Source organism: Staurois parvus, unplaced genomic scaffold, assembly GCF_062004578.1.
Source record: "Staurois parvus isolate SC_StPar_1 unplaced genomic scaffold, SC_StPar_1.0 ptg000350l, whole genome shotgun sequence".
NCBI lineage: Eukaryota > Metazoa > Chordata > Amphibia > Anura > Ranidae > Staurois > Staurois parvus.
Genome location: NW_028318146.1, coordinates 1,392,501 through 1,416,448, shown reverse-complemented (window position 1 = coordinate 1,416,448; position 23,948 = coordinate 1,392,501). Strand labels below are relative to the sequence as shown.

The 23,948-nt window shown below is 44.3% G+C and overlaps 1 protein-coding gene across 1 annotated transcript in view; it reads right to left on the bottom strand.

Annotated features, from left to right (window-relative positions):
- Nucleotides 1–539: 539 nt before the first annotated feature.
- The window catches only part of TPCN2 (two pore segment channel 2), a 76,408-nt gene continuing 52,999 nt past the window's right edge, over nt 540–23,948 (bottom strand). Inside the window, exons 19-25 of the mRNA XM_089684572.1 lie at nt 22,999–23,070; nt 18,845–18,918; nt 18,639–18,732; nt 18,480–18,562; nt 15,530–15,611; nt 13,497–13,588; nt 540–5,900 (exon numbers count right to left, since the gene is read on the bottom strand). Of these exons, the coding sequence (XP_089540698.1) occupies nt 5,822–5,900; nt 13,497–13,588; nt 15,530–15,611; nt 18,480–18,562; nt 18,639–18,732; nt 18,845–18,918; nt 22,999–23,070 (576 nt within the window). The 3' untranslated portion in view covers nt 540–5,821. The remainder of the gene's footprint in view (nt 5,901–13,496; nt 13,589–15,529; nt 15,612–18,479; nt 18,563–18,638; nt 18,733–18,844; nt 18,919–22,998; nt 23,071–23,948) is intronic.

Sequence of the window (23,948 nt, the reverse complement as noted above, 5' to 3'; positions counted from 1 at the left end):
GCTTTTCTGCAGCATTCCCATTGAAGTCTATAGATGCACTGGGTGAAAAACACAGAGATGTGAACCTGTCCCATACAAAGTCATGTTAAATGGACTGTACTGCATTTTTGCAAAATGCGGCATGGCAGAAGACGCTTGGGTGTGAACCTAGGGCCAGAGTGTAGGATGATAACTGATAGCTGAAAAACTGTGTTCCTTGTTCCATTTTGTTTGACAGCAGTGATCATTGTGTTCTGGCAGCCAGGAAGGCTCCCCGTCGGCAGAGCACAATAGTGCTGCAAGAGGGTCTCCCCCATCAAGACAGTTAGTCAATCAAGTAATCTTCACTCCTTCCATTGTGTAAGAAAAGAAAATCGTATCATCTATGGCCTGCTTTAGTGTCGAAGTAAGGAAAAGGGTTGCACTTGGGCTCAGGGTTAGGGCAGGAGAGCTGGAGTTATGATTAGGCTTCAGATCAGTGTCAGCCCTCTCGCAGATCAACAATAAACTGCAACTTGCCAAATCATACCAAATCAAAATATAAATCAACAACCCAGAAATACTTTGGAATAATTTTATTTATCATTTTGGTTAAAAACAAAAAGTGCAAATAATGATACCTTCAATTCTTACTGCAATGCATTGGTCCAAAACAATCCCATGTATAAAGGATCCGATACAAAAACACAACAATCATCCCTGGATAAGAACTATGGTTTTCGTAACAACCTCAATGTGTAAAAAGTGCTGCTCATACTTTAAAAGGCAAGAAAAACAGTTTAAAGTGCTACAAAACATGGTTTGGTGAAAGAGAAAATGCATTTGATGGATAATTTGGATTGTCTGAAAGGCAATAAAACAATTCATTATGAAAGGAGAGTCCATCCATTAAAACAGTCAAACTATTGGGTGATGGAAAGTGAAGTCCAGAACAGGAGCGGACTGACAACTCATGGGGCCCCTGGGCAATAGTGGATCATGGGGCCCGTGTGTCCTTGCCCAAACTCAAAAAAGCCTATGAAAAAGGTACCAGGGGCATCTAATGGGGCCCCCTACTGACCCCGGGCCCTCGGGCAGTGCCCGAGTTTCCAAATGGTCAGTCCGCCCCTGGTCCAGAACAACCAGATATTGTCTCCTGCCCATTCAGGTCAAAACAGCAGCGTTTCCCAATAGCCCCTCCTGCACCAAGGTATATTTACTTATCCTAGCTCCATACTTGCCTTCCCACCCCATAAGAGTTCTCTGTTTCTCCAATGGAGCATGGCTTCCACGTATTGAGGAGTATATGACCCCAGTGCTAGGGTCTGAGCAGCGAATCGCCAGGCCTAAATACAGGCATGTGACGTTATCTGCCCAGGTAAGTATCAGCACCATGGCTTACTCAAGGGCATAGATCAAGGATTATAACTTTGCTGTGGGAAGGGTTGTCATACACTGTCACTGTACCCTGAATGGGAAAGCAACAGTCTCCTTAAAGACCATCCCAAGGAAAAAGAAAGGAGAAAAAAACAAAAACAAAAAAAAAAAAATCAACCTTCACAGTGGGGCCCGCTAGAATTCTACGGGAGGAATGTTCACTATGTCTAGGGGTGTCGGAATACAGACAAATACCACGCTCCAGCAGGGTTCCTCCAGAGGTGTGACCGGTCCCCCCCAAAGCACTCCCGGCCGCAGTTACGTTTACCACCGCCATCACACAAAAGGTAATAGCCCTGCACTGTACGTGAGAACGCCAAGGAACCAATCACAGACCAGAGCTTAAAAAGAGCAGAGGATCCAGCTGTAGTGGGGAATAGGGAAAGCAATTGTGCCTGGAACCCCTAGACATAAGCATTTAACACGTGCAAGAGTCAATTTTTTTTTTCTAATTCTTGGAGTTGGGCTTTAAAGTGGAATTCTGGGATAACTCAAACTACTAAACTACTCTTAAAACTGTCCCCTCCACCCTCCTAACACCCATGCTTACTGCCATGTGTAAGAGAGATCAATATACTTACCTATTCTCAGGCCACTCAGGTCCAGTCACATGATCTCACGTGTCAGCTGCAGGGGAGAGAGGAGAGCGCTGGAACAGCTGGTACTGCCTCTGTGCATGACACCACCCATAGACTTCAAAGGCTCATTGGTTGTTGGCGCTCCCTCTGCTCCCCTGCAGTGGCACTGGCTAAAACAGGGGAGCCGGATCACATGACTGGACTGGAGCAGCCTGGAAATGTATCCCGCTTTCTTTCACAGGTTAGTAAACATATGTGTTAGGAGGTGGGAGGGAGCAGTTTTAAGAATAGTTAAGGTTATTCAAGGATTCCACTTAAAGGGAAACTTGTAGTGACAAACATGGAGGCTGCCATTGCTGATCTCTTCAAGAAATGTTAGTTACGTGACTGTCATCCGATCTCGTGGTCCTCACACCTTTGGGTCACTGACTCTAAGCAGATATGCAGATCAGGATTTATGTCAGGATTTATTACTGAAAGCTGACTTCACCTGTTGCATGCTTGTCCTGAGTCAGCAACAAAGAATAAAGCCAAAGACAGCCATGCAATCAGCAGAATAACAGCAGTCTCTCTCATGGTGGTTTCCAAATTAAGGCACAGGTGTCAAACTGGCGGCCCTCCAGCTGTTGCCAAACTACAAGTCCCATGAGGCATTGCAAGATTGACAGTTACAAGCATGACTCCCAAAGGTAGAGGCATGCTGGGACTTGTAGTTTTTCGACAGCTGGATGTCCGCCAGTTTGACACCCCTGCTTTAAGGCATGCCCCATTGGCTTTGTTTTAGATTTTCTTCAATTAATAAGGCACAACAGACAATAGTAACAATGTGAACAATTCTGTAACCCACAGCTACCAATCAGGTATTCATTACCTGGAGTCAGGCAAGTGGGAAATAAATATATGGGCTACTGAACATTGCACATGACCCCTTCCCTAATCCCAGTATAATACAATTTAATACAGACACATTTTCAGCAAGCTATGTAAAAAAAAAAAATCTGTTTTATCCAAAGGCAATAAAAAATAAACTCGGTCTCTAATACAAAATCTTTGAAGTGGCAATTCCCTTTAAATATTCTTGAAGTGTAAAAAAAAAAAAATAATAATAATATTGTAAAAATATACTCAATGAGCTGATTCATTTCATTACAACTGTGGAGCTAAGGAATGATGTCTGAGTGATTATTCCTGTATTAAATCTGCAGATGTCCACATGAAACATGTACACTTGTAAGTGGAGTTTCTCCAAATGCTACTGGATGCACTTAAAATTCCGACTGAGATTGAGGGACAGATCCAGGAACCTGTGCACAATCTGAATGTAATCTGACAAAATGATAAAATGCCTTAAAGCGGAGTTCCACCCAAAAGGGGAAGTTCTGCTTTAAAGACTGGTCCCCCGCTCCCCATTAAGGATTGGCACCTTTGGGGAGCGGGTACCCGAATTCGGAATTTGACAGGTACTCGCTCCCACTTCTGCTGTGATCGCCTAAGTGATCGGAAACAGAAGTTGTCCCCCCCCCCCTCCCCTCCGCGTAGTCTTCTGGGACACGTGACAGGTCCCAGGAGACTACGGGGCCATTCACAAAGCGCAGCGCTTCTCACGCATGTGCAGTGGGCACCCGGCTGTGAAGCCGTAAGCTGTCACAGCCAGGTGCCCACACTGAAGATGCCGGCACCTGGAACACCAGACGGCTGGTGAAACGGGCTGTGGGGAGGGAACCGTGGGATCATGGGACAGGTTAGTGGCTGTTTTTTTAAAAGTCAGCAGTTACAGTTTTTGTAGCTGCTGAATTTTATTTTTTTACAGTGAGTTTTGCATACTGAGCCACTACTGGAGCCAGCTGTGGCCTCAGTGGGCGCCTGTATTCTCACATAATCAGGTTTCCTACTGAATTTCTCCTATTTGTATAAAGGACAGCTGTACTTCTGCTAATCTGAAAATACAACCACAGGGCGAAAGTGAGAAGTGACCCGTGATGTGAACTTGAGTTGGCCTTATAGTTGCTAAATCGCAGCCAGTATCTTCAAGGACTTCCAGTTATAGACTAGAGATTTCCTATAGGCAATCAGTGAAAAGGCTGCACCCCTTCCTGCACTATTGGTTACCAAATCTGTCTATCCTTGTAGAGGAAGCAATAGAGCGCCCTTGGCTTGGTGTCTCCTGGATGTCCTTTAACACAAGGACAGGGCCATTCTACACTACACATTGTATATACAACTGAAGCTTTCACTGCCCTGCAACATCAAAATAAAAAAATACAAATCAGAAAGTTGGCGTTTAAAGGGTCAGTGCACCCTATACGGTTATGCAGATTTCCGGTAGATGCTGGAGATTTAAAAATGATCCAGTGAACTTCTAGGTCTCTCAGGGACTTCAAAAGATATTTATAAAACGTCTCTATTCTTCTCTAGGCTCCCCCCTATGACTGAGCCCCAATGGGCAGGGGAAATGTGTCAGGAGCCGTGATTTCTTGGTAGAGCCGTGATTTCTTGGTGGAGACATGTAGGCTGAAACCAATCCTTACTCACATGATATGGTGGCTGGCTGAGAATGGCGTCCTTGCTGATTACTTCCCTGGTTATAGCTGAACCTGGACTCTTGAAAAGTCCACCCTTGCCTGTTAGGTCTAGGGGAAGAGGAATGAGGTCCAATACTTAACTTTTTCCTCACCCTGGCAGGCACCTTCCACCAGTATGACTAGTCCCCCCAAAGCCTGTGTTCCAAGATACTCTGGCTGGAGGTCACTCCATGACATTAAAATGCTTTTCAAAGCCTGACAGGTTCCATCAACAAGTACATTGCAGGACAGGTAGTCCCGTACATGAGGACAGCAAAGGTGAAGGAAAAGAGAGCTGGAACTTGTTATCCACAAGCAAGACACCCAGAGGCAGAGGCATGATGGTACTTGTAGTACTTCAACAGCTGGAGGGCCATAGTTTGGACACCCTTGGTTTAAAGCTTTAAACCAGGGGTGTCCAAATTATGGCCCTCCAGCTGTTGAAGTGCTACAAGTCCACAGGCAAGACACCCAGAGGCAGTGTCTTGCAAGGCCTCATGGGATTTGCAGTTCCTCAACACCTGGAGGGCCATAGTTTGGACACCCATGGTTTAAACCCTTGCAAAGCAGGGGGGTTGGAGGCGTTGGAGCTCATTAAAAGAGTAGACTTTTCAAGAATCCCAGACTTTAGCTATAAATTGACAATGTTACAGTTCAATGGCCACCCCATCTGTTGCAGCAGGTTCAAGAGGGTCCCACTCTCCCTGCAGGACTGTTAATGGTTTTATTTTATGGAGGATATGGTATCAACTGGGGAACATTGAGGAAAAATGTGCCGTGAACAGCAGAAAATGACAGCGGGGAGATCTCTGCTGACGTTCCCAGATACAGGATTCATCTGCTGGGTGTATAAACTGCCGGCTTCCCATAACTGGTTTTGGCTGGAGGATTGATCTGTCAAACGGCTAGATCTGCTATACACAGGTGACACGTATGAAGATTCCCCCGAGATATTAAGTAAAAGATACAATGACCTGAAAACAGAAAATACATAAGAGGAAAAATTAAGGCGCCTTGTCATTCCTGGAGTAAAATCAAAGTCTCATCTGCAGCAAAGCACCATCAAGCAATAAAAAAGGTCCATATGAAAGGCCTGTGTGGCGGATGACAGAATAAGGCACTAGTGTAGTGGGGGAGGCTTTAGTGATTGTAGTGGAATGTACATTGTAGGCGTAACAATCCTCACATCACTTCCACATCAATAAAAGCAGCAAGTGGTTATCTTGTTTTGGCAGCTTAGACTGGAAATGCTCATCTTTGGTCCCACTTATCTGTACACCACGAAGGTCATCTGGATAGATGAAGGTGAGGGTGATGATGCAACCTGTCCAGAAGTTCTTCATCTGTTGGTTCTTCTAAGTCTTCCCTGTTAATGTACATAGATACATAGTTAGTGCCCTATCATTGGTGTCAGTGGAAGGAATAGTGTTCCACGATTAGAGTTAATGGAAGCAATATTGCTCTATTGTTGGGAATCAGTGGAAGGAATAGTGCTCCGTGATTGGTGTCAATGGGAGGAATAGAGCCCCATCATTGGTGTCAGTGGGAGAAATAGTGCCCCATTGTTGGTGTCAGTGGGGAGGATAGTGCCCGATTGTTGGTGTCAGTGGGAGGGATAGTGCCCCATTGTTGGTGTCAGTGGGAGGGATAGTGCCCCATTATTGGTATCATTGGGAGGGATCGTGCCCTATCATTGCTGTCAGTGGAAGGAATTGTGCCCTATCATTGGTATCAGGGGGAGGAATAGTACCCTATCATTGGTGTCAGTGGGGAGGAATAGTACCCTATCATTGGTGTCAGTGGGAGGAATAGTGCCCTATGATTGGTGTCAGTGGAAGGAATAGTGCCCTATCATTGGTGTCAGTGGAAGGAATTGTGCCCTATCATTGGTGTCAGGGGGAGGAATAGTGCCCCATCATTGGTGTCAGTGGAAGGAATTGTGCCCTATCATTGGTGTCAGTGGGAGGAATAGTGCCCTATCATTGCTGTCAGTGGGAGGAATAGTGCCCTATCATTGGTGTTAGTGGGAGGAATAGTGCCCCATCATTGGTATTAGTGGGAGGAATAGTGCTCTATTGTTGGTGTCAGTGGAAGGAATAGTGCCTCATCGTTGGTGTCAATGAGAAGAATAGTGCCCGTTTGCTGATGTCAGTTGCAGGAATTATGCCCTATCATTGGTATCAGGGGGAGGAATAGTACCCTATCATTGGTGTCAGTGGGAGGAATAGTGCCCTATGATTGGTGTCAGTGGGAGGAATAGTGCCCTATCATTGGTGTCAGTGGAAGGAATTGTGCCCTATCATTGGTGTCAAGGGGAGGAATAGTGCCCCATCATTGGTGTCAGTGGAAGGAATTGTGCCCTATCATTGGTGTCAGTGGGAGGAATAGTGCCCTATCATTGCTGTCAGTGGGAGGAATAGTGCCCTATCATTGGTGTCAGTGGGAGGAATAGTGCCCTATCATTGGTGTCAGTGGGAGGAATAGTGCCCCATCATTGGTATCAGTGGGAGGAAAAGTGCCCCATCATTGGTATCAGTGGGAGGAATAGTGCCCCATCATTGGTATCAGTGGGAGGAACAGTGCCCCATCATTGGTGTCAGTGGAAGGAATTGTGCCCTATCATTGGTGTCAGTGGGAGGAATAGTGTCCCATCATTGGTGTTAGTGGGAGGAATAGTGCCCCATCATTGGTATTAGTGGGAGGAATAGTGCTCTATTGTTGGTGTCAGTGGAAGGAATAGTGCCTCATCGTTGGTGTCAATGAGAAGAATAGTGCCCGTTTGCTGATGTCAGTTGCAGGAATTATGCCCCATTGTTGGTATCAGTGAGAAGAAAAGCGTCTTGTATCAGTGGGAGGAAAAGTGCCCCAGGACCGCAGTTTGGAGACCTCTGGGTTAGACCTCTGACAGTTTTTTGTTTTTTTTTTAAATACCAACAGTGTCTCTGCTGTAGAAATCCCCCTCACTATTGGTCCTGGTGACCACTGTCTTTAAATGGTAAAATGTGATTTTTGACTTACTTGTAAAATCCCTTTCTTGGAGTACATCACAGGACAGAGAAAAATAAAAATATAACTAAAGGGAAAACTTTTTTTTTATGTAATTTTGGATAGAGTGGAGAGGGATAAAAACACCTGTTTTTATTGCTCTCTGTACCCCCCCCCCCCCACCCCTCAAGTTTACTATTATCATTGAAAGTAAAAGAAAACCCCAAATTTTGGGTTGTCCCCAGAAAAGTAATAGAGGGGAGATGAAGGAAAATGGGACAGAGATAGTTAAAACAAAATCTGACAAAAAAACCAAAAAAACATTTTGACTATAATTCTACATTAATTCTTAGGCCATTGGGTTGTGCTCCACCTCCAGATGACTGGATCCCGGTAAATAGCAAAGCCCAGTCCTGCGTAACCCTCCCACTCCCAGAAGTGGTCTGCTGGCCATAGTGAACAATACAGATAGAGACCGCCTCTGACCCACCAGGATGTAAGAACATGCCAGGATTTATGTCATCTAAGGACTAGCTAGCTAAAAACAGAGGCTTGGCTGAGCTTGGAGGGGGTTATGCCTGGGCAGCATTTCCTGCCTTTTTTTTGTCCAGTGTCCATTCACCCGAAGGTGGCAGCATAGTCATGAAGAGGGGTGGACTGACCATTTGGAAACTCGGGCACTGCCCGAGGGCCCGAGGTCAGTAGGGAGCCCCATGGTACCTTTCTCATAGGCTTTTTTGAGTTTGGGCAATAACACAGGGGCCCCATGATCCCGTATTCCCGGGGGGCCCCATGAGTTGTCAGTCCGCACCTGGTCATGAATATACTGTCCTCTGTGTCCTAAGATGTATAAAATACAAAATGTTTGAGTCGTCAATGGCATAGGAGAAATCTTAAGAATTGGCAAAAAAATTTTTTTTGCTTTGAATAGATCTCCTCATACTTTCTGCTGTTTCTCTAAAAAAAGGGAGTAAAAGGGAAGAACGCCCCACAAGGGACACAGCGCAAAAAAAAACCACACACACAGTGGTCTTAAAGCGCAGCTCCGCCCAAAGGGGGAAGTTCCGCTTTAAGCACTGCTCCCCCCCGCTCCCCATTAAGGATTGGCACCTTTGGGGGCGGGAGGGGGGGGGGAGCGGGTACCAGAATTTGACAGGTACCCACTCCTAATTCCAGTCTGATCGCCTAGGCGATCGGAAGCAAAAAGGTGTCCTCCCCCCTCCCTCTCTGTAGTCTTTTGGGACACATGACAGGTCCCAGAAGACTACAGGACCATTCATGAAGTGCAGCGCTGCTCGCGCATGTGCAGTGGGTACCCAGCTGTGAAGCCGCAAGCTGTCACAGCCGGGTGCCCACAATGATGATGCCGGCCTCCGGGAATACAGGACGGCTGGTGAAATTAGCTGCGGGGGACACACCACGGGACCGAGGGACAGGTAAGTGACTGATTTTTAAAAGTCAGCAGCTACAGTTTTTGTAGCTGCTGACTTTTATTTTTTGACAGGATGAGTGGAGCTCCGCTTTAAGCCCCGTACACACGATGAGAATATCAGACGAATAATCGCCAGGTTTTTTTCGCCTGCTAGTCTCACATGGAAAGTGAAAAGGTTACTAAAGATACGAAAATTCTCATATGAAAGAAAAGTGATGTCATGTATTTGTATTGTATTTCTGGACGACTACTGAACCAATTAAATGAAAATTGTACGATCTGCTATCGTACGAGAAAAATTTTTGCGCTTGTCCCTTCGGATATTGTCACACGAATTGTTGTGATCAGCTCTCGAAAGCTGCGTACCAACGATTCGATTATCAGATGATTGGTCCTCGTCTGAAAATTTTCGTCCGATTTTCTTATAGTGTGTACGGGGCATTAAAGTAAAACTTTACTCACTTTATGAAGGTTCTCTCTCTCTCTTCTGCCGCAGAGACGGACCCTTGCTGTTTGTGTGGAAGCAGTGGTTTCTCTGCACAGGTCTGGCATTCCCTGCAGAGACAGAGCTGGAACTCTCCAATCAGCAGGGTGTATGAGCTTTGCTGATTGGAGAGATCTAGCTTTGGCTGGCCATACATGGGTCAAAATTAGACTGATTTTTCATCTGAAAATCGAACCTAAGCATAAATCGGCCGATTTTCGCTGTTAGTGGGCCGATTTTCGTGGCTCCTCCCCTTTTCGGTGATTGGACATGTTGGAAAATTTGTGAAAAACGACCAATTTTCAACTTAATGATGGTCATATCGTACGATCGTTTTTCCGAAAAGAATATGCGCATGAGCCGTGACCTGGAAGGAACATTAGTGTCACCTGTTACATGGGGTGAACTTTATGACTTGGTCGGCCAATTTTCAAAATCATTGATGGCGCCATCGGATTACTGAGCGAACAATGTTTTCAGACAAAAAATCGTTCAGAATTTGATCCATATATGGCCTGCATTTGTCCTAACATTGGGCGTGAAGGACCCCAACACAGAGACTAATGCTTCCACACAGACAGAGGGGTCCTGCTCTACAGCATGCTGGCAGCGGACAGGCTGTTCCGCTCAGACTGTGGTTGTTTTCTAAAGAAAACCAGCTGTAAGTCTTTACTTTTTTTTTGATGGACCTAAAACGTATTTAGCGGATTAAAACTGAAAGATAATTTGCAAATTAAACACTACACTATCTAAAATGTAACTGTGTCCAACCTCACCTGGCAGGGCCTATACATTTGGTCTCCTGCATCCCCAATAAATGCTGAAAGAAAGAGCAGCTGATCCCTCACTAGGAAGAGCTGTATTTACAGTTGCAAGAAAAAGTATGTGAACCCCTTGGGATTACGTGGAGTTTTGCATGAATTGGGCATAAAATGTGCTCTGAAAGTCATCTAAGTCACAACAATAGAAGAACACAATCTGCTGAACATAATACTACACAAACATTAGATGTTGCCATGGTTTAATTGCACATAACATGTAAACATTCACAGTGCAGGGAGGAAAAAGTATGTGAACCTTTGGACTTAATAACTGGTTGACCCTCCTTTGGCAGCAACAACCTCAACCAAACGTTTCCTGTAGTTGCAGATCAGACCTGCACAACGATCTGGAGTAATTTTGGACCACTCCTCTTCATAAAACTGTTTCAGTGTAGCAATATTCTTGGGATGTCTGGTGTGAATCGCTCTCTTAAGGTCATGCCACAGCATTTCAATCGGGTTGAGGTCAGGACTGGGCCACTCCAGAAGGCGTATTCTGTGCTGTTGCAGCCATTGTTTTGTTGAATTACTTGTATGCTTTGGGTCATTGTCCTGTTGCATCACCCATCCTCTGCGGAGCTTCAGTTGGCAGACAGATGGTCGTACGTTTTCCTGCAAAATGTCTTGATAAACTCTGGAATTCATTTTCCCATCAATGACAACAATCCGTCCAGGCCCTGAGGCAGCAAAGCAGCCCCAAACCATGATGCTCCCTCCGCCATGTTTTACAGTGGGGATGAGGTTTTGATGTTGGTGTGCTGTGCCATTTTTTCTCCACACATAGTGTTGTGTGTTCTTCCCAAACAACTCAATCTTGGTTTCATCTGTCCACAGTATATTTTGCCAGTAGTGCTGTGGAACATCCAGGTGCTCTTTTGCAAACTTCAATCGTGCTGCAATATTCTTTTTGGACAGCAATGGCTTCCTCCGTGGTGTCCTCCCATGTACTCCATTCTTGTTTAATGTTTTCCTTATTGTAGATGTGTCAACAAAAATGTTAGCATGTGCCAGAGATTTCTGTAGGTCTTTAGCTGACACTCTGGGATTCTTCTTTACCTCATGCAGCATTCTGCGCTGTGCTCTTGCAGTCATTTTTACAGGACGACCACGCCTAGGGAGAGTAGCAACAGTGCTAAACTTTCTCCATTTGTAGACAGTCTGTTTTACCGTGGACACATGAACATCAAGGCTTTTGGAGATACTTTTGTAACCCTTTCCAGCTTCATGCAAGTCAACAATTCTTGATCGTAGGTCTTCTGAGAGCTCTTTTCTGCGAGGCATGGTTCACATCAGACAGTGCCTCTTGAAACCAGTAAACCCAAAACAGGTGTGTGTTTTTTAAGGGCAGGACAGCTGTCAGCAACACATCCAATATCATCACACTGATTGGAGTCAAGGTTGGCTCACTCGTGGCTCCAATTAGCTCTGGGAGAAGTCATTAAGCTAGGGCCTCACATACTTTTTCCTCTCTGCACTGTGAATGTTTACATGTTATGTGCAATTAAACCATGGCAACATCTAATGTTTGTGTAGTATTATGTTCAGCAGACTGTGTTCTTCTATTGTTGTGACTTAGATGACATTCAGAGCACATTTTATGCCCAATTATGCAAAACTCCACGTAATCCCAAGGGGATTGCAACTGTAGGCCATCTTCTTCCCCTGGGGGTGATGATGCCCTTTTTTTACAAGTTCTGCCGCTCTTGTGATGAGAAATCTGAGGCAGCATGTTCTCTGCTTTCCATGTAAAGCTACTACTACACCATACAAAAGAAAGGAGAGATGGTTACAGATAGCCCCTGCACCTCTGGTTCCCCCAACCGATCGTTTGCTGGATTTTTTCAAAAAGAAGAGAAAGAAAAAATGAAAACTTTTTTTTCCTTAACCCCCTGACGCCGACGTAACACAAATATGCGGTCTCACAGAACTGGGCTTTTTTCCTTGGGGCCGCATATTTGCGCACGCCGCGCTCCCAGCACAAAGACTGCGGTGTCACTGAGAGCCCCGGGTCCCGATCTAACGATCGGGACCCAGGACTCCCGATTTCCGGGTCACATCATCGCTGTGATAGCCTCTGATTGGCTAATTTCTAGAGTTAATATCTGGTTACACCCCTTTAGCACCTGATGGATAAATGCATGCACTAGCTGTTGGGATTTGAGCACAGGGATCTCTTGTTTGTTGTATTGTTGGGTCAGTAGTCAGACCTGAACCTGGTAGCTCTCCCCATTGTGTCTTTTCCCCTATGCTAGCATTGTGTCCACAGTAGCATTGCGTAGGCAGAGCAGAGTAGGACTGGCCATAGAGGGATTACTTTGACGCAGTTGGCCAGCTTAAGCATGTATTGCAATATGTGTGAACTAAATATCCCTATTTATTGCAGAGTCTGCTTAAAGGGTATATACCAGTGTGCAGAGGGTCCTTCAACATTTCTAGCCTCTGATTGGCTATCACAGTGATCAGTCACTGTACAGCCCGGCCCCCTTATGTTTTTTGTTCTCTCTATGAATGGAGGAGAGAGATACATCATATTTCTCTAACTCCTGGCATAGAGGGGGAAAAAATGTTTGTAAAAAAAAAAAAAACAAGATAAATAAATATTAAAAAATACAATAAAAAATAAAGAAAAAAATACCTAGATCAAGGTTTGATCTAGTTCAGTGCCAGGGTAAGTGTTTGGGTCAAGGTCAAAAGTCCAGGGTCAAAGGTGAGGATTTAAAAAACAAAATTTGGTGTCAGTTAGCGTCAGTGTGTTTTAGGTAAATATCACAAACAACAAATTGCGCACTATTGTTTCTGGGCTGTACTACGGGTACAAACAACATACACATATATGGTATCGCTGCGATCATCAAGAGCTGGAAAATGTATTTTGGGTTGTTCTTTGGTGGTAGGTTATGGTAGTAACAAGATATGGCTCCAATCGCACTGCACACAATTCACATGTGATTTCCACAAGAATGCGGCGCGGTTCCTGTGCGAATCACATGCGATATACCGCACCACACAAGTGTGAACCCAGCCTGGTCGCTATAGAACAATACACATTTACTATTGCAGACACTATTAGGATATAGGACCAACATATTACAGGAACATTTCCTGCTAATCAAAACAGATACTTCAAAAGCCTGTGCATAATGGAACAAACAGTATTCAACATGATTTGCAAAACGAATGATCTCCCTTACTTGCTTTACAGTATCAGACAGGAGATGAAAGGACTGCTACCCATCTCACCTGAACATCAGCTGGACTGTCATGTGGTACTCTACTTGCTGGGCTGCAGATAGTGAGTGCCTGTAACTGCGATCCCATTTGTGGATAAAATTCTAAAGAAAAAAAACACAGATGGTGAAGTCTTATATACCTGTGTAAGAGCCGATTCACACATGTGCGGTGCGGATTGAAGCTCAGGTTTCAAACCTAATTGATACAGCAGCTGTTCACAGGTTCATGTCAGGTTTACATCAGGTTCAGGACAGGATTAGCTCAGGATTTTATCCTATTCACACATGTGCGGTTTAGAAACGGTTCCCATAGAAGTCAATAGCCTGTAATCCGCACTTGAACCGGACTGCACTGCTCAGAAACCGCACTGAATCTGCACCAGACATATGTGAACAGCCACCATAGGAAGCAATGTTATTGCACGTCATGCGGATTGGATGTGGTTCAAACTACAAAAAAACTACAGTGAAAATGTGGAATAGACTCCCTCAAGAGTTGGGTTAGCTCAGTGGATTGCTTTAAAAATGTCCTGGATTGTTTCTTAGATACACAGAATATAACTGGATACTAACATTTATAGGTAAAGTTGATCCAGGGAATATCCGATTGCCTTTTGGGGGATCAGGAAGGAATTTTTTTCCCTGCAGGAGTAAATTGGATCATGCTTTGCTGGGTTTTTTCCTTCCTCTGGATCAATTGTGGGTGTAGGATTATAACTTTTTTTTTAATGGTTGAACTGGATGGACTTTTGTCTTTTTTCAGCCAGACTAACTATGGCTGCAGGATAGAGGAATCCAGCACACTGTCAAAGGTGGAAGGGGGGGGGGGTGTATGGGGTGAGGGGGCTGGTACTTATCAACATGTTAAAACCTAAAATACAAGTATAAGATGTAACATTAAAAGAAGGTGCAGCGCTAAACCAAGACAGTATACATAATAAAGTGCAAAGTGATCACTAATATTTTTATCATAACCATCGAAGATAATTAAAAGAATAAATAAATAATTCTGCTGTGGAGGTACATCATCATAAAGCCCGCACCCTATGACTAAGTGCCTAGCACGAAACGCGTCAGAGCTACAGCATCCTAGATGTCACGCCACCACTGGTGGCCATCCTGAACATTAATGGTCAGTGTGTTTTTTACCTTTATATTACCTGTTTTCTGTGGAAATAAAAATCACCATTTTATGCATTATCACGCTATGTGGTGTCCTTCATTGGGCTCTCCTTGTGAGCGCCATCATTTGCAGAGTCCTCTAAAGTGATGACCCAATGCGGTGATACATACTAAGGGACCCCAGAGAACCTTACACAGACGTGACCAGACGCTGTGACACCTACCTAAGGACCCTAAGGGTGTATTGGAACCTGGCCAAACCTGTGAGCAGATGACCTGAGTATACCTGATGAGACAGGATAATATCTCAAATGCGTGTTTATAGCGCACTTCTGGTGAGTGTGCATTTTTCTTATTCAGTCATTTCATCTGGCACCCCTGGATCAGTTATCCATACACGTTGATTGTGATCTTGAAAGGATCCTCACGTCTTTTTTGGGACAATTTATCACCATATATTATCACCTGGTGGTGATATACCTCACACAGCATAATTATTTATTTATTCTTTTAATTATTATCTCAGATGGTTATGATAAAAATATTAGTGATCACTTTGCACTTTATTATGTATACTGTGGTTTAGCGCTGCACCTTCTTTTAATATTCACATTTGAAGGTTGCTTTTGGTTACCTTTGGTGTTCCAGCGGCTATGTCTTGAAGTAGCGCTGGCTGATACTCTCTTTGTATTTATAAGATGTAACATGTTGCTAAAGGTGACCCCATCTCTTAACAACTAATCAGATATCTATTTTCATTTGAAATGAAAAAAAAAAAAGGAGCAGATATCTGATTACCGTTTGTTACACTGCATTTTCAGGTCAGAAATCATTTTATATCACATTTCGCTTTAACCTTTCAAGAAATTCCAGACTCCAGCTTTAGAAGTACCACATAAACCAGTACAAGAGACAACTTACCTCTAAAATCAAAGCAACAAAGAGGTTAACCCAAATGACAGAAGACACCAGCCACCATGCCACAAAGTACAACTTCGACCATCTGAAAATAAAACACATAAGAAACATATAGTTCAGCATTGGGTTGAGGTAAATGACGAATAAAGAAAGTAATTGCCATTGGATACAGATGTTCCAGTCACTGCAATTCTCTATGATTGATGAAGGGTGATCCTCATTCTGCATTTTCTGAAGGGAACAATCCTTCATTGCAAGTAACCAAGAAAAAAAAAAAAGTCACTCAAGTCAAAATAAAGTTTTTCTAAAGTTTGGGCAGGCAACTATCAGAATGGGGAAGTGTAGATCTTGTGTTTCTATACATCAGATAAGATTTGCCCATCTACGGTCAACATAAAGCTACAGGCTCACTATTAGGGCTCACCAGCAGCTACACTCAGCACTGCCTCTCTGCTTGGCAGCAAAGAGCATAGAGTAGAATGCCATGTGTAAGACACAACTCAGAGCTTACACAGGACTAAGAACGCTCAGAGCTTACACAGGACTGAGAACTCTCAGAGCTTACACAGGACTAAGAACGCTCAGAGCTTACACAGGACTGAGAACTCTCAGAGCTTACACAGGACTAAGTACGCTCAGAGCTTACACAGGACTGAGAACTCTCAGAGCTTACACAGGACTAAGAACTCTCAGAGCTTACACAGGACTAAGAACGCTCAGAGCTTACACAGGACTGAGAACGCTCAGAGCTTACACAGGACTAGGAACGCTCAGAGCTTACACAGGACTGAGAACTCTCAGAGCTTACACAGGACTAGGAACGCTCAGAGCTTACACAGGACTGAGAACTCTCAGAGCTTACACAGGACTAAGAACTCTCAGAGCTTACACAGGACTAAGAACGCTCAGAGCTTACACAGGACTGAGAACGCTCAGAGCTTACACAGGACTGAGAACTCTCAGAGCTTACACAGGACTGAGAACGCTCAGAGCTTACACAGGACTAGGAACGCTCAGAGCTTACACAGGACTAGGAACGCTCAGAGCTTACACAGGACTAGGAACGCTCAGAGCTTACACAGGACTAGGAACGCTCAGAGCTTACACAGGACTAGGAACGCTCAGAGCTTACACAGGACTAGGAACGCTCAGAGCTTACACAGGACTAGGAACGCTCAGAGCTTACACAGGACTAAGAACTCTCAGAGCTTACACAGGACTAAGAACGCTCAGCGCTTACACAGGACTAAGAACTCTCAGCGCTTACACAGGACTAAGAACGCTCAGAGCTTACACAGGACTAAGAACGCTCAAAGCTTACACAGGACTAGGAATGCTCAGAGCTTACACAGGACTAAGAACTCTCAGAGCTTACACAGGACTAAAAACTGTCAGCACTTACACAGGACTAAGAACGCTCAGAGCTTACACAGAACTAGGAACGCTCAGAGCTTACGCAGGACTAAGAACGCTCAGAGCCCCATGGGATGGCACTGGGTGTGGCTGCCGTCATGTGGCAGCCAGGGGTGCAAAGTATATGCTCTCCTATACTCAAAAGTACCAGGTATTTTAGTTGTCTCCTGATGGCTGACTAAATCATTGAGACAGCAAAAGAAAGAGATTGCAGGTGGGTTTGACTTTACAGTGTACCTGTTCCTTTGCTCTACAGGGTAAAACACAGCTTCTCACCACGTACATTAACTGCTTCTAGTCTGCCCTATAGCAGAAGTACTGCTACAGGGCGGCAAACAGCACACCGTTAACCCTTTGATCGCCCCAGATGTTAACCCCTTCCTGCCCAGTGCCATTAGTACAGTGTCAGTGCTTTTTATTAACACTGATCACTGTATTGGTGTCACTGGGGATGTCAGTGACACCAAGTCAGTTCCCCCCTCCCCGTAGTCTTCTGAGACACGTGTCAGGTCCCAGGAGACCAGGGGGCCATTCAGTGGGTACCCAGTTGTGAAACCGCAAGCTGTCACAGCCGGGTGCCCACACTGAAGATGCCGGCGCCTGTATAACAGGACGGCTGGTGAGGTGAAATGGGTGTTGCGGGGGGAACACCGCGGGATCGAGGGACAGGTAAGTGGCTGTTTATTAAAAGTCAGCAGCTACAGTTTTTGTAGCTGACTTTTATTTTTTTACAGTGTGAGTGGAACTCCGCTTTAACTCTGCAAGGGCAGGTGGTGATAGGAGTGCATATAAGGAGTTCTTCCCCCACCCATGGCTTTTCCTAATTAAGGTCAGCAAAGAAAAGTGTCGGATTTACAGCCACAGTTGGCATCATGAGGTGGGGGAGCCGCCTCTTGACTGTGAACTGACAGTCAGGTATCCGCGGCCATGTTTCTTGCTCTTTCGCTGAGCCTTATCTGCCCACGCTGAGTTTTTTGAGTCAGCTGATGGAGTTTTAATTCTGTCCTGGGGGACTACAGGTCACGGTGCAGAATGGTGTTGGTATGTACTGCTGGTAGCGACTTCAGACAACTTGATTTACTTCAAAACTGTTACCCAGCTGACTCTAGTGTTATGAAATCATCGGTATCAGTGAGTTAATCCAGATTTTAAAATGTTAAAAATACTTAAGTGCACATGTGTCAAACACAAGGCCCCTGGGCCATTTCATGTGGCCCTCACACCTCTCCTGCAACTGCAGCACCCCCTTGTCTTCACCCCCACCTTATCTCAGTAGACGGCAGTAGAGAGGACTGAACTTCTTTGCCAAATCCTGCGCTTTTTCATGTAGCAACAGAGAGGTGGTCTCTGCCCCCATACCCCCCCCCCCCCCCCCCGTCTCAGTAGTGGGCAGCCGAGAGAACAGAACTCCTCCTACAGATCCTGCACCAGATACAACCAACCCTTTGAGGACATCCGTTATGCTGATGAATAGAGTTTGACACCGCTGATTTATTGCACGTTCAACCTGATTGTGGTTATATTATGAAGCATTACTTACGGATTTGTGTATCTGGAAAAGGCTTCCAAGAAAACCTGCCAGTTATTCACCACCATCACGTTCCACAGTGTCACAAGAGCAGCCTGAAACACAAAGTAGCAATGGTGATCCAAGGGAAACTTTCACTGTCACAGAAGCAGAAATGGTCGCAGGACTTACAGCAAAGTCATCGAAGTTGTTCGGCCAATACTCAAGTTGCTCAAAGGTCCCGCACTGTGCAGTCTCATTGGTGGTGTTCCCATTAGCTGGAGAACTAAAAAAAATTTACACAAGAAAAAGCGAGATTCATTTTTTATGTCCAAGAAGGTAGTAGTTTCAAAATAGGTTACAGCTCAAAAGAAACAATTTTTGCAACTACAGTTTACCTTGTGTTCCTTGGATTTGGCAAGACACCTCTAAACAGGTCAATACCGATGATTGCAAAAACATAGTATACCACCTAAATACAAACACAGCAAGTCAGAAAGTGTAAGGATAGGGAGATGGTTAAACCGAACGTCAGATTTGTGTTTTCTCTTAATGCCCCAGCTAAAACATCAGGCTCACACGAACCAAGGAAATTACAGCAGACTGAAAAAAAAAACCAGTTAGGTTTATGAAGCTGTATATGCAAAGTCCCACCAACCCTGTTTACTATTTGAACTTTCAGATAAACTGACAAAATTGTTCATGCATTGACAGCCGAGCAAAAGGTGAGCAAAACACATTCAAGCTCTACAATCCAGAGCTGAAATTAGTCCTACTACATGTACTAAAGCCAGCCACACATGAATCAAAATTCGGAACGGTCAGCAGGGATCCATGCATGGGCAGGCTGGTTCTACAGAAGTCGATATACCAATCGACTTCTGTAAGAGCAGCCTATTGGATTTTCCCCGCTTGATCAGCGCCCCCAGCTATAACCGACAGCGCTAATCTGTGTATTCTGATGATAGTTAAAGCGGAGTTCCATCTAAAAAAAAATAAATAGAAGTCAACAGCTACAAAAACTGTAGTTGTTGACATTTAAAATACAGACACTTACCTGTCCCAGGGTCCAGCGGTGTCCTCATCACCGCTGGTTTCTCCGGCCATCTTCTCTCCCTGGCGCCGGCATCTTCAGTGTGGGCACCCGAATGTGACAGTTTACGGCTTCACAGCTGGGTGCCCACTGTGCATGCATGAGAAGCGCTGCGCTTTGTGAATGACCCTGTAATCTTCTGGGACCTGTCACGTGTCCCAAAAGACTACAGGGGGGGGGGGCGAGGACAACTTCCTAGGCGATCGCAGCAGAAGTGGGAGCGGGTATCTGTCAAATTTGGGTGCCAATCTTTAATGGGGACCGGGAAACAAAGCCTTAAAGAGGAACTTGCCCTTTTGGGTGGAGCTCCGCTATAAGTCCCCCCCACTGTCAGAATACAATAGCTCAGCAGGGAGGATCCTCCATCCACATTAAATGTGTGCATGGGGGAATAAAGTCCTTTATTTTATTTATTCAACCAGTAGGAAAAATGAAGGATTGATGTATGGGCTTCTTAACCATTAGCCGCCCGGCCAATGGCCGTTTGGCGGCTTCAAATGCGCTCCTGTATTCCGGGTGCACGCCATTTGGCGTGCTCCCGCACATGCGCAGTTTGCGGCACAGCAGAGCGGCGCAGCAACGGGATCTGTCACGGGCCGAGCACCTCGGACACGGCCGATGACAGATCCGAGTACCGGCTCCCGTAGCTGGTACCATGTGACCTGCTGTGACCAATCACAGCAGGTCACATGATAGTTGTATACAATGGATGGCTTCATTCATGATGCCATCCATTGTATACTAGTGCCTAGCTGTGAATGGTCACAGCAGGTCACATGCACATGTCATGTGATTAGCTGTGACCAAATCACAGCTAAGCACAAAAAAAAAAAAAAAGCTGAATGAATCGATTTCATTCAGCTAAATGCTTGCTTATAGCAAAGTAATTCTTTGCTAAAAGCAAACTGTGTATAAAAAAAAAAATAAAATACTGATCACTCCCCCAAAGTAGTACAATGTTACTATGGTAACATTGTACTACTTTGGTCATAGTAAAATATGAAAAAAAAATCTTTAAAAAAATGTAATAAAAAATTAAATATAATAAAAAAATTAAAAAAAAATATATATATATATATATATATTTTTTTTTTTCATACTGTCACCAGTCAGTGTCCATGTTCACCGCCATGCCAGTTATATGAAGACGCTGTACTGCACTGGTGACAGTATGTAAAAAAAAAAAATAGTGAAAATAATTTTTTTAATTTTTTCATTTTCTGAAAAATTATGACAAAAAAATACAACTTCAAAAAACTCGCCATGCCTCTTATGAAGTACGTCGGACTGTCTACTCTGCAAAAAGGGGTCATTTGGGGATATCTGTACTGTTCTGACATTCAAGAAATTAGATTGGCCGTCAGTACTTCAGGATTGATCAATTTTCAGATCTATACCATAGTTTGTGAACTCTATAACTTTCCTACAAACTAAAAAATACATCCTAATTTGGGTTATTTTCACCAAAGACATGTAGCAGAATACATCTCGGCCTAAATTTATGAAGAACAATTATTTATTTGTAAACTTTTATAACAGAAACAAAGAAAAATGTGTTTTTTTTTCAAAATGTTTGGTCTTTTTTTGTTAATTTAGCAAAAAATAAAAATCCCAGCGGTGATTAAATACCACCAAAAGAAAGCTCTAGTTGTGTGAAGAAAATGATAAAATTTTAGTTTGAGTACAGTGTTATATGACCGCGCAATTGTCATTCAAAGTGTGAGAGCGCTGAAACCTGAAAAATGGCCTGGGCAGGAAGGTGTAAAATCACACGGTATTGAAACGGTTAAGAGTGGATTAGCCAGGTATCTAAAGTGTAGAAAATATATGTGAGTGCACTTAAGATTAAATAGCCGCTGACCACTCAACGTAACCAAAAAACCTCAAACAGACAAGATAAAATACTGTGCAGCGCTAAAATAGGTAGATAAAAGCATCAAAACCAATCAAATAATATATGATATATAAATAGTTCATAAAGTGATAATCAGTGCATATAGGAATCCTGCGTTCATCAAGAATTCGGTGCTTGTGCAATCAGGTATGGGAGAAATGCGCACTCACCGGAACGCATAATAAAATGCGCATTTGTATATTAAAATCCTGATGTCATCAAGGTCATCCAAATCTGGGCAGGAATAGGGTTGAATCCCTCACAAGATGGGTATGGATCCTGGGGCCTCTGAAGTGAACCGGAAGGGTGCCAGAGATCCCTTAAGGCACCGAATTCTTGATGAACGCAGGATTCCTATATGCACTGATAGTCACTTTATTAACTATTTATATATCATATATTATTTGATTGGTTTTGATGCTTTTATCTACCTATTTTAGCGCTGCACATTATTTTATCTTGTCAGGTATCTAAAGTGTGCCTGTGCCTGCCAAATGCACTAAAAAGAGAAAAGTAGATCAACTAACCAATGCTACTGTTTGTTAGAATCTAGTTCTACCTGCAGGAGTCACCTTTTTGCATGGTCATGCAGCACCCAACTTTAGCTATATAGATGGTTGGTATTCTGTCAGCGGCAAACTCAGCCACTCCTCCCACTGCATGGTGTCTATTTACAGGGAAACTGTGTTACCGTATCCATGTCACTGAGTCCATTAGGGGTCCAAAGTCGCCCATCATGGTGGTCAAAACACTAAAGGATCATCAGAGGTCTGAGAACCATAGAGATGGACCATAGTCCTGGACATGAAAAGCACCCTGAGGCTACCTACATGCATTGCAACAGTGTACCAGTGACAGCCCCTAATGCAGGGCACAGTGCCTGAAGCAAACATTACAAGGTGGCCCCACACAGAGGGGTCTGGGTACAGTGCCCAGGGTAAAAACCGAGGGTCCTGATCTGCAAACTGTACATAGCCCAGCATAAGCAGTTAGATCTAGGCGTTCCATCACCTAAAGACACTGGCATAAACCTGGAATATCTCAGAGTAGGTGAGGCTATATAAGCATGCACTAGGGAATGCCCTAGCTAGGGGCGGACTGACCATTTGGAAACTCGAGCACTGCCCGAGGGCCCGGGGTCAGTAGAGGGCCCCATGAGATGCCACTGGTACCTTTTTCATAGGCTTTTTTGAGTTTGGGCAAGGACACAGGGGCCCCATGATCCCCTATTGCCCTGGGCCCCATGAGTTATCAGTCCGCCCCTGGCCCTAGCAAAGGTTTTTGCTAGCATCCAATCACCTGAAGGTAGCCAGCATATAACCTGAGGTCTATGACTACAGTGCAAGCCGTGTGCTCTACTGGATGATTAGGACAGGAAGGTGGCAATGGTCAGCTGCTCACTTCTTCAGGGTTACTCTGGTGGGCACAGGTGCACTTTAAGCAGCTTCACATCTGAGAATCTCCAATCATTTATATGGAAAGGCTTTTTCTCATTTACATTTTACATCTATGTAGAACTGCCAAACAAACAATATTTGAAAGTGAATCCGCATGAAGGTACTTACCACAAGGATTCCAGCAAATGCCCGAAGATTCTTCACTAGGTCCAATAATGTGCCCGCTACTAAAGCCATCATCTAAAAAGGTAACACGACTAGGATATTACAGCATGACAAGCAAGCAAGGATACGCCAATACAATCTACCACTCAGATCCCTACCACGGTCTTTATGGAGCAAGCCAAACAAACGTCAACTCCTGACTATTATTTCAGGTATTTATATATCTCTGACAATTTCTGCAGCACTTTACAGATATGTTGTACATTCATATCAGTCCCTTTCCTCAAGCAGCTTACAATCTAAGGTCCCAACTCACAGTCATACACACACTAGTTGGCTCTGAGGAAGAGGTTCTGCCTCGAAATGCGTCAGCAACTTGGAGGCCTACAGTCCCCTAACAGCCACCACCTAGGGACATTGGACCATGCTGTCTTTTTTGTGATGTGCCTTTGATTTTATTCTTTTGTGAGTATACTACTTTTTATTCAATAAATCTCATTTTTAGAAGGTAATGCGCTAGGCCCGTGCGCCCTTTGTTTGTTTCTTTGAACACAGATCCTTTGGATTTCCCTGGTCCATTGAGGGCAGCAAGGCTTGCATTCCCAAAAAGTACTCCATGTGGGATTACTGACATTGTGGAGCTCATTGTTCAAGCACAGGAGTTACAGCATTCGTTTGCTGATGCTTTTTTATTATACACACACTAGAGCCAGTTTAGGGCCATTAACGGTCTTTGGAGTGTGGGAGGAAACAGGAGTACCCGGAGGAACAACTGTTCCAGTGCGACTGTTCTGCTCTGACTGTTTGCAGTCTCTGGTCATCTCCTGTAATGTAATATTATTTTACTTATTTATTATTTTAGCTTTTTAGCTTTTTTGGCTATATTTCTCCTATGGATCACAAGAATGCAGATAGTGCCCACTGTTGACTGATGTCACAGAGCCAGTCGAGAC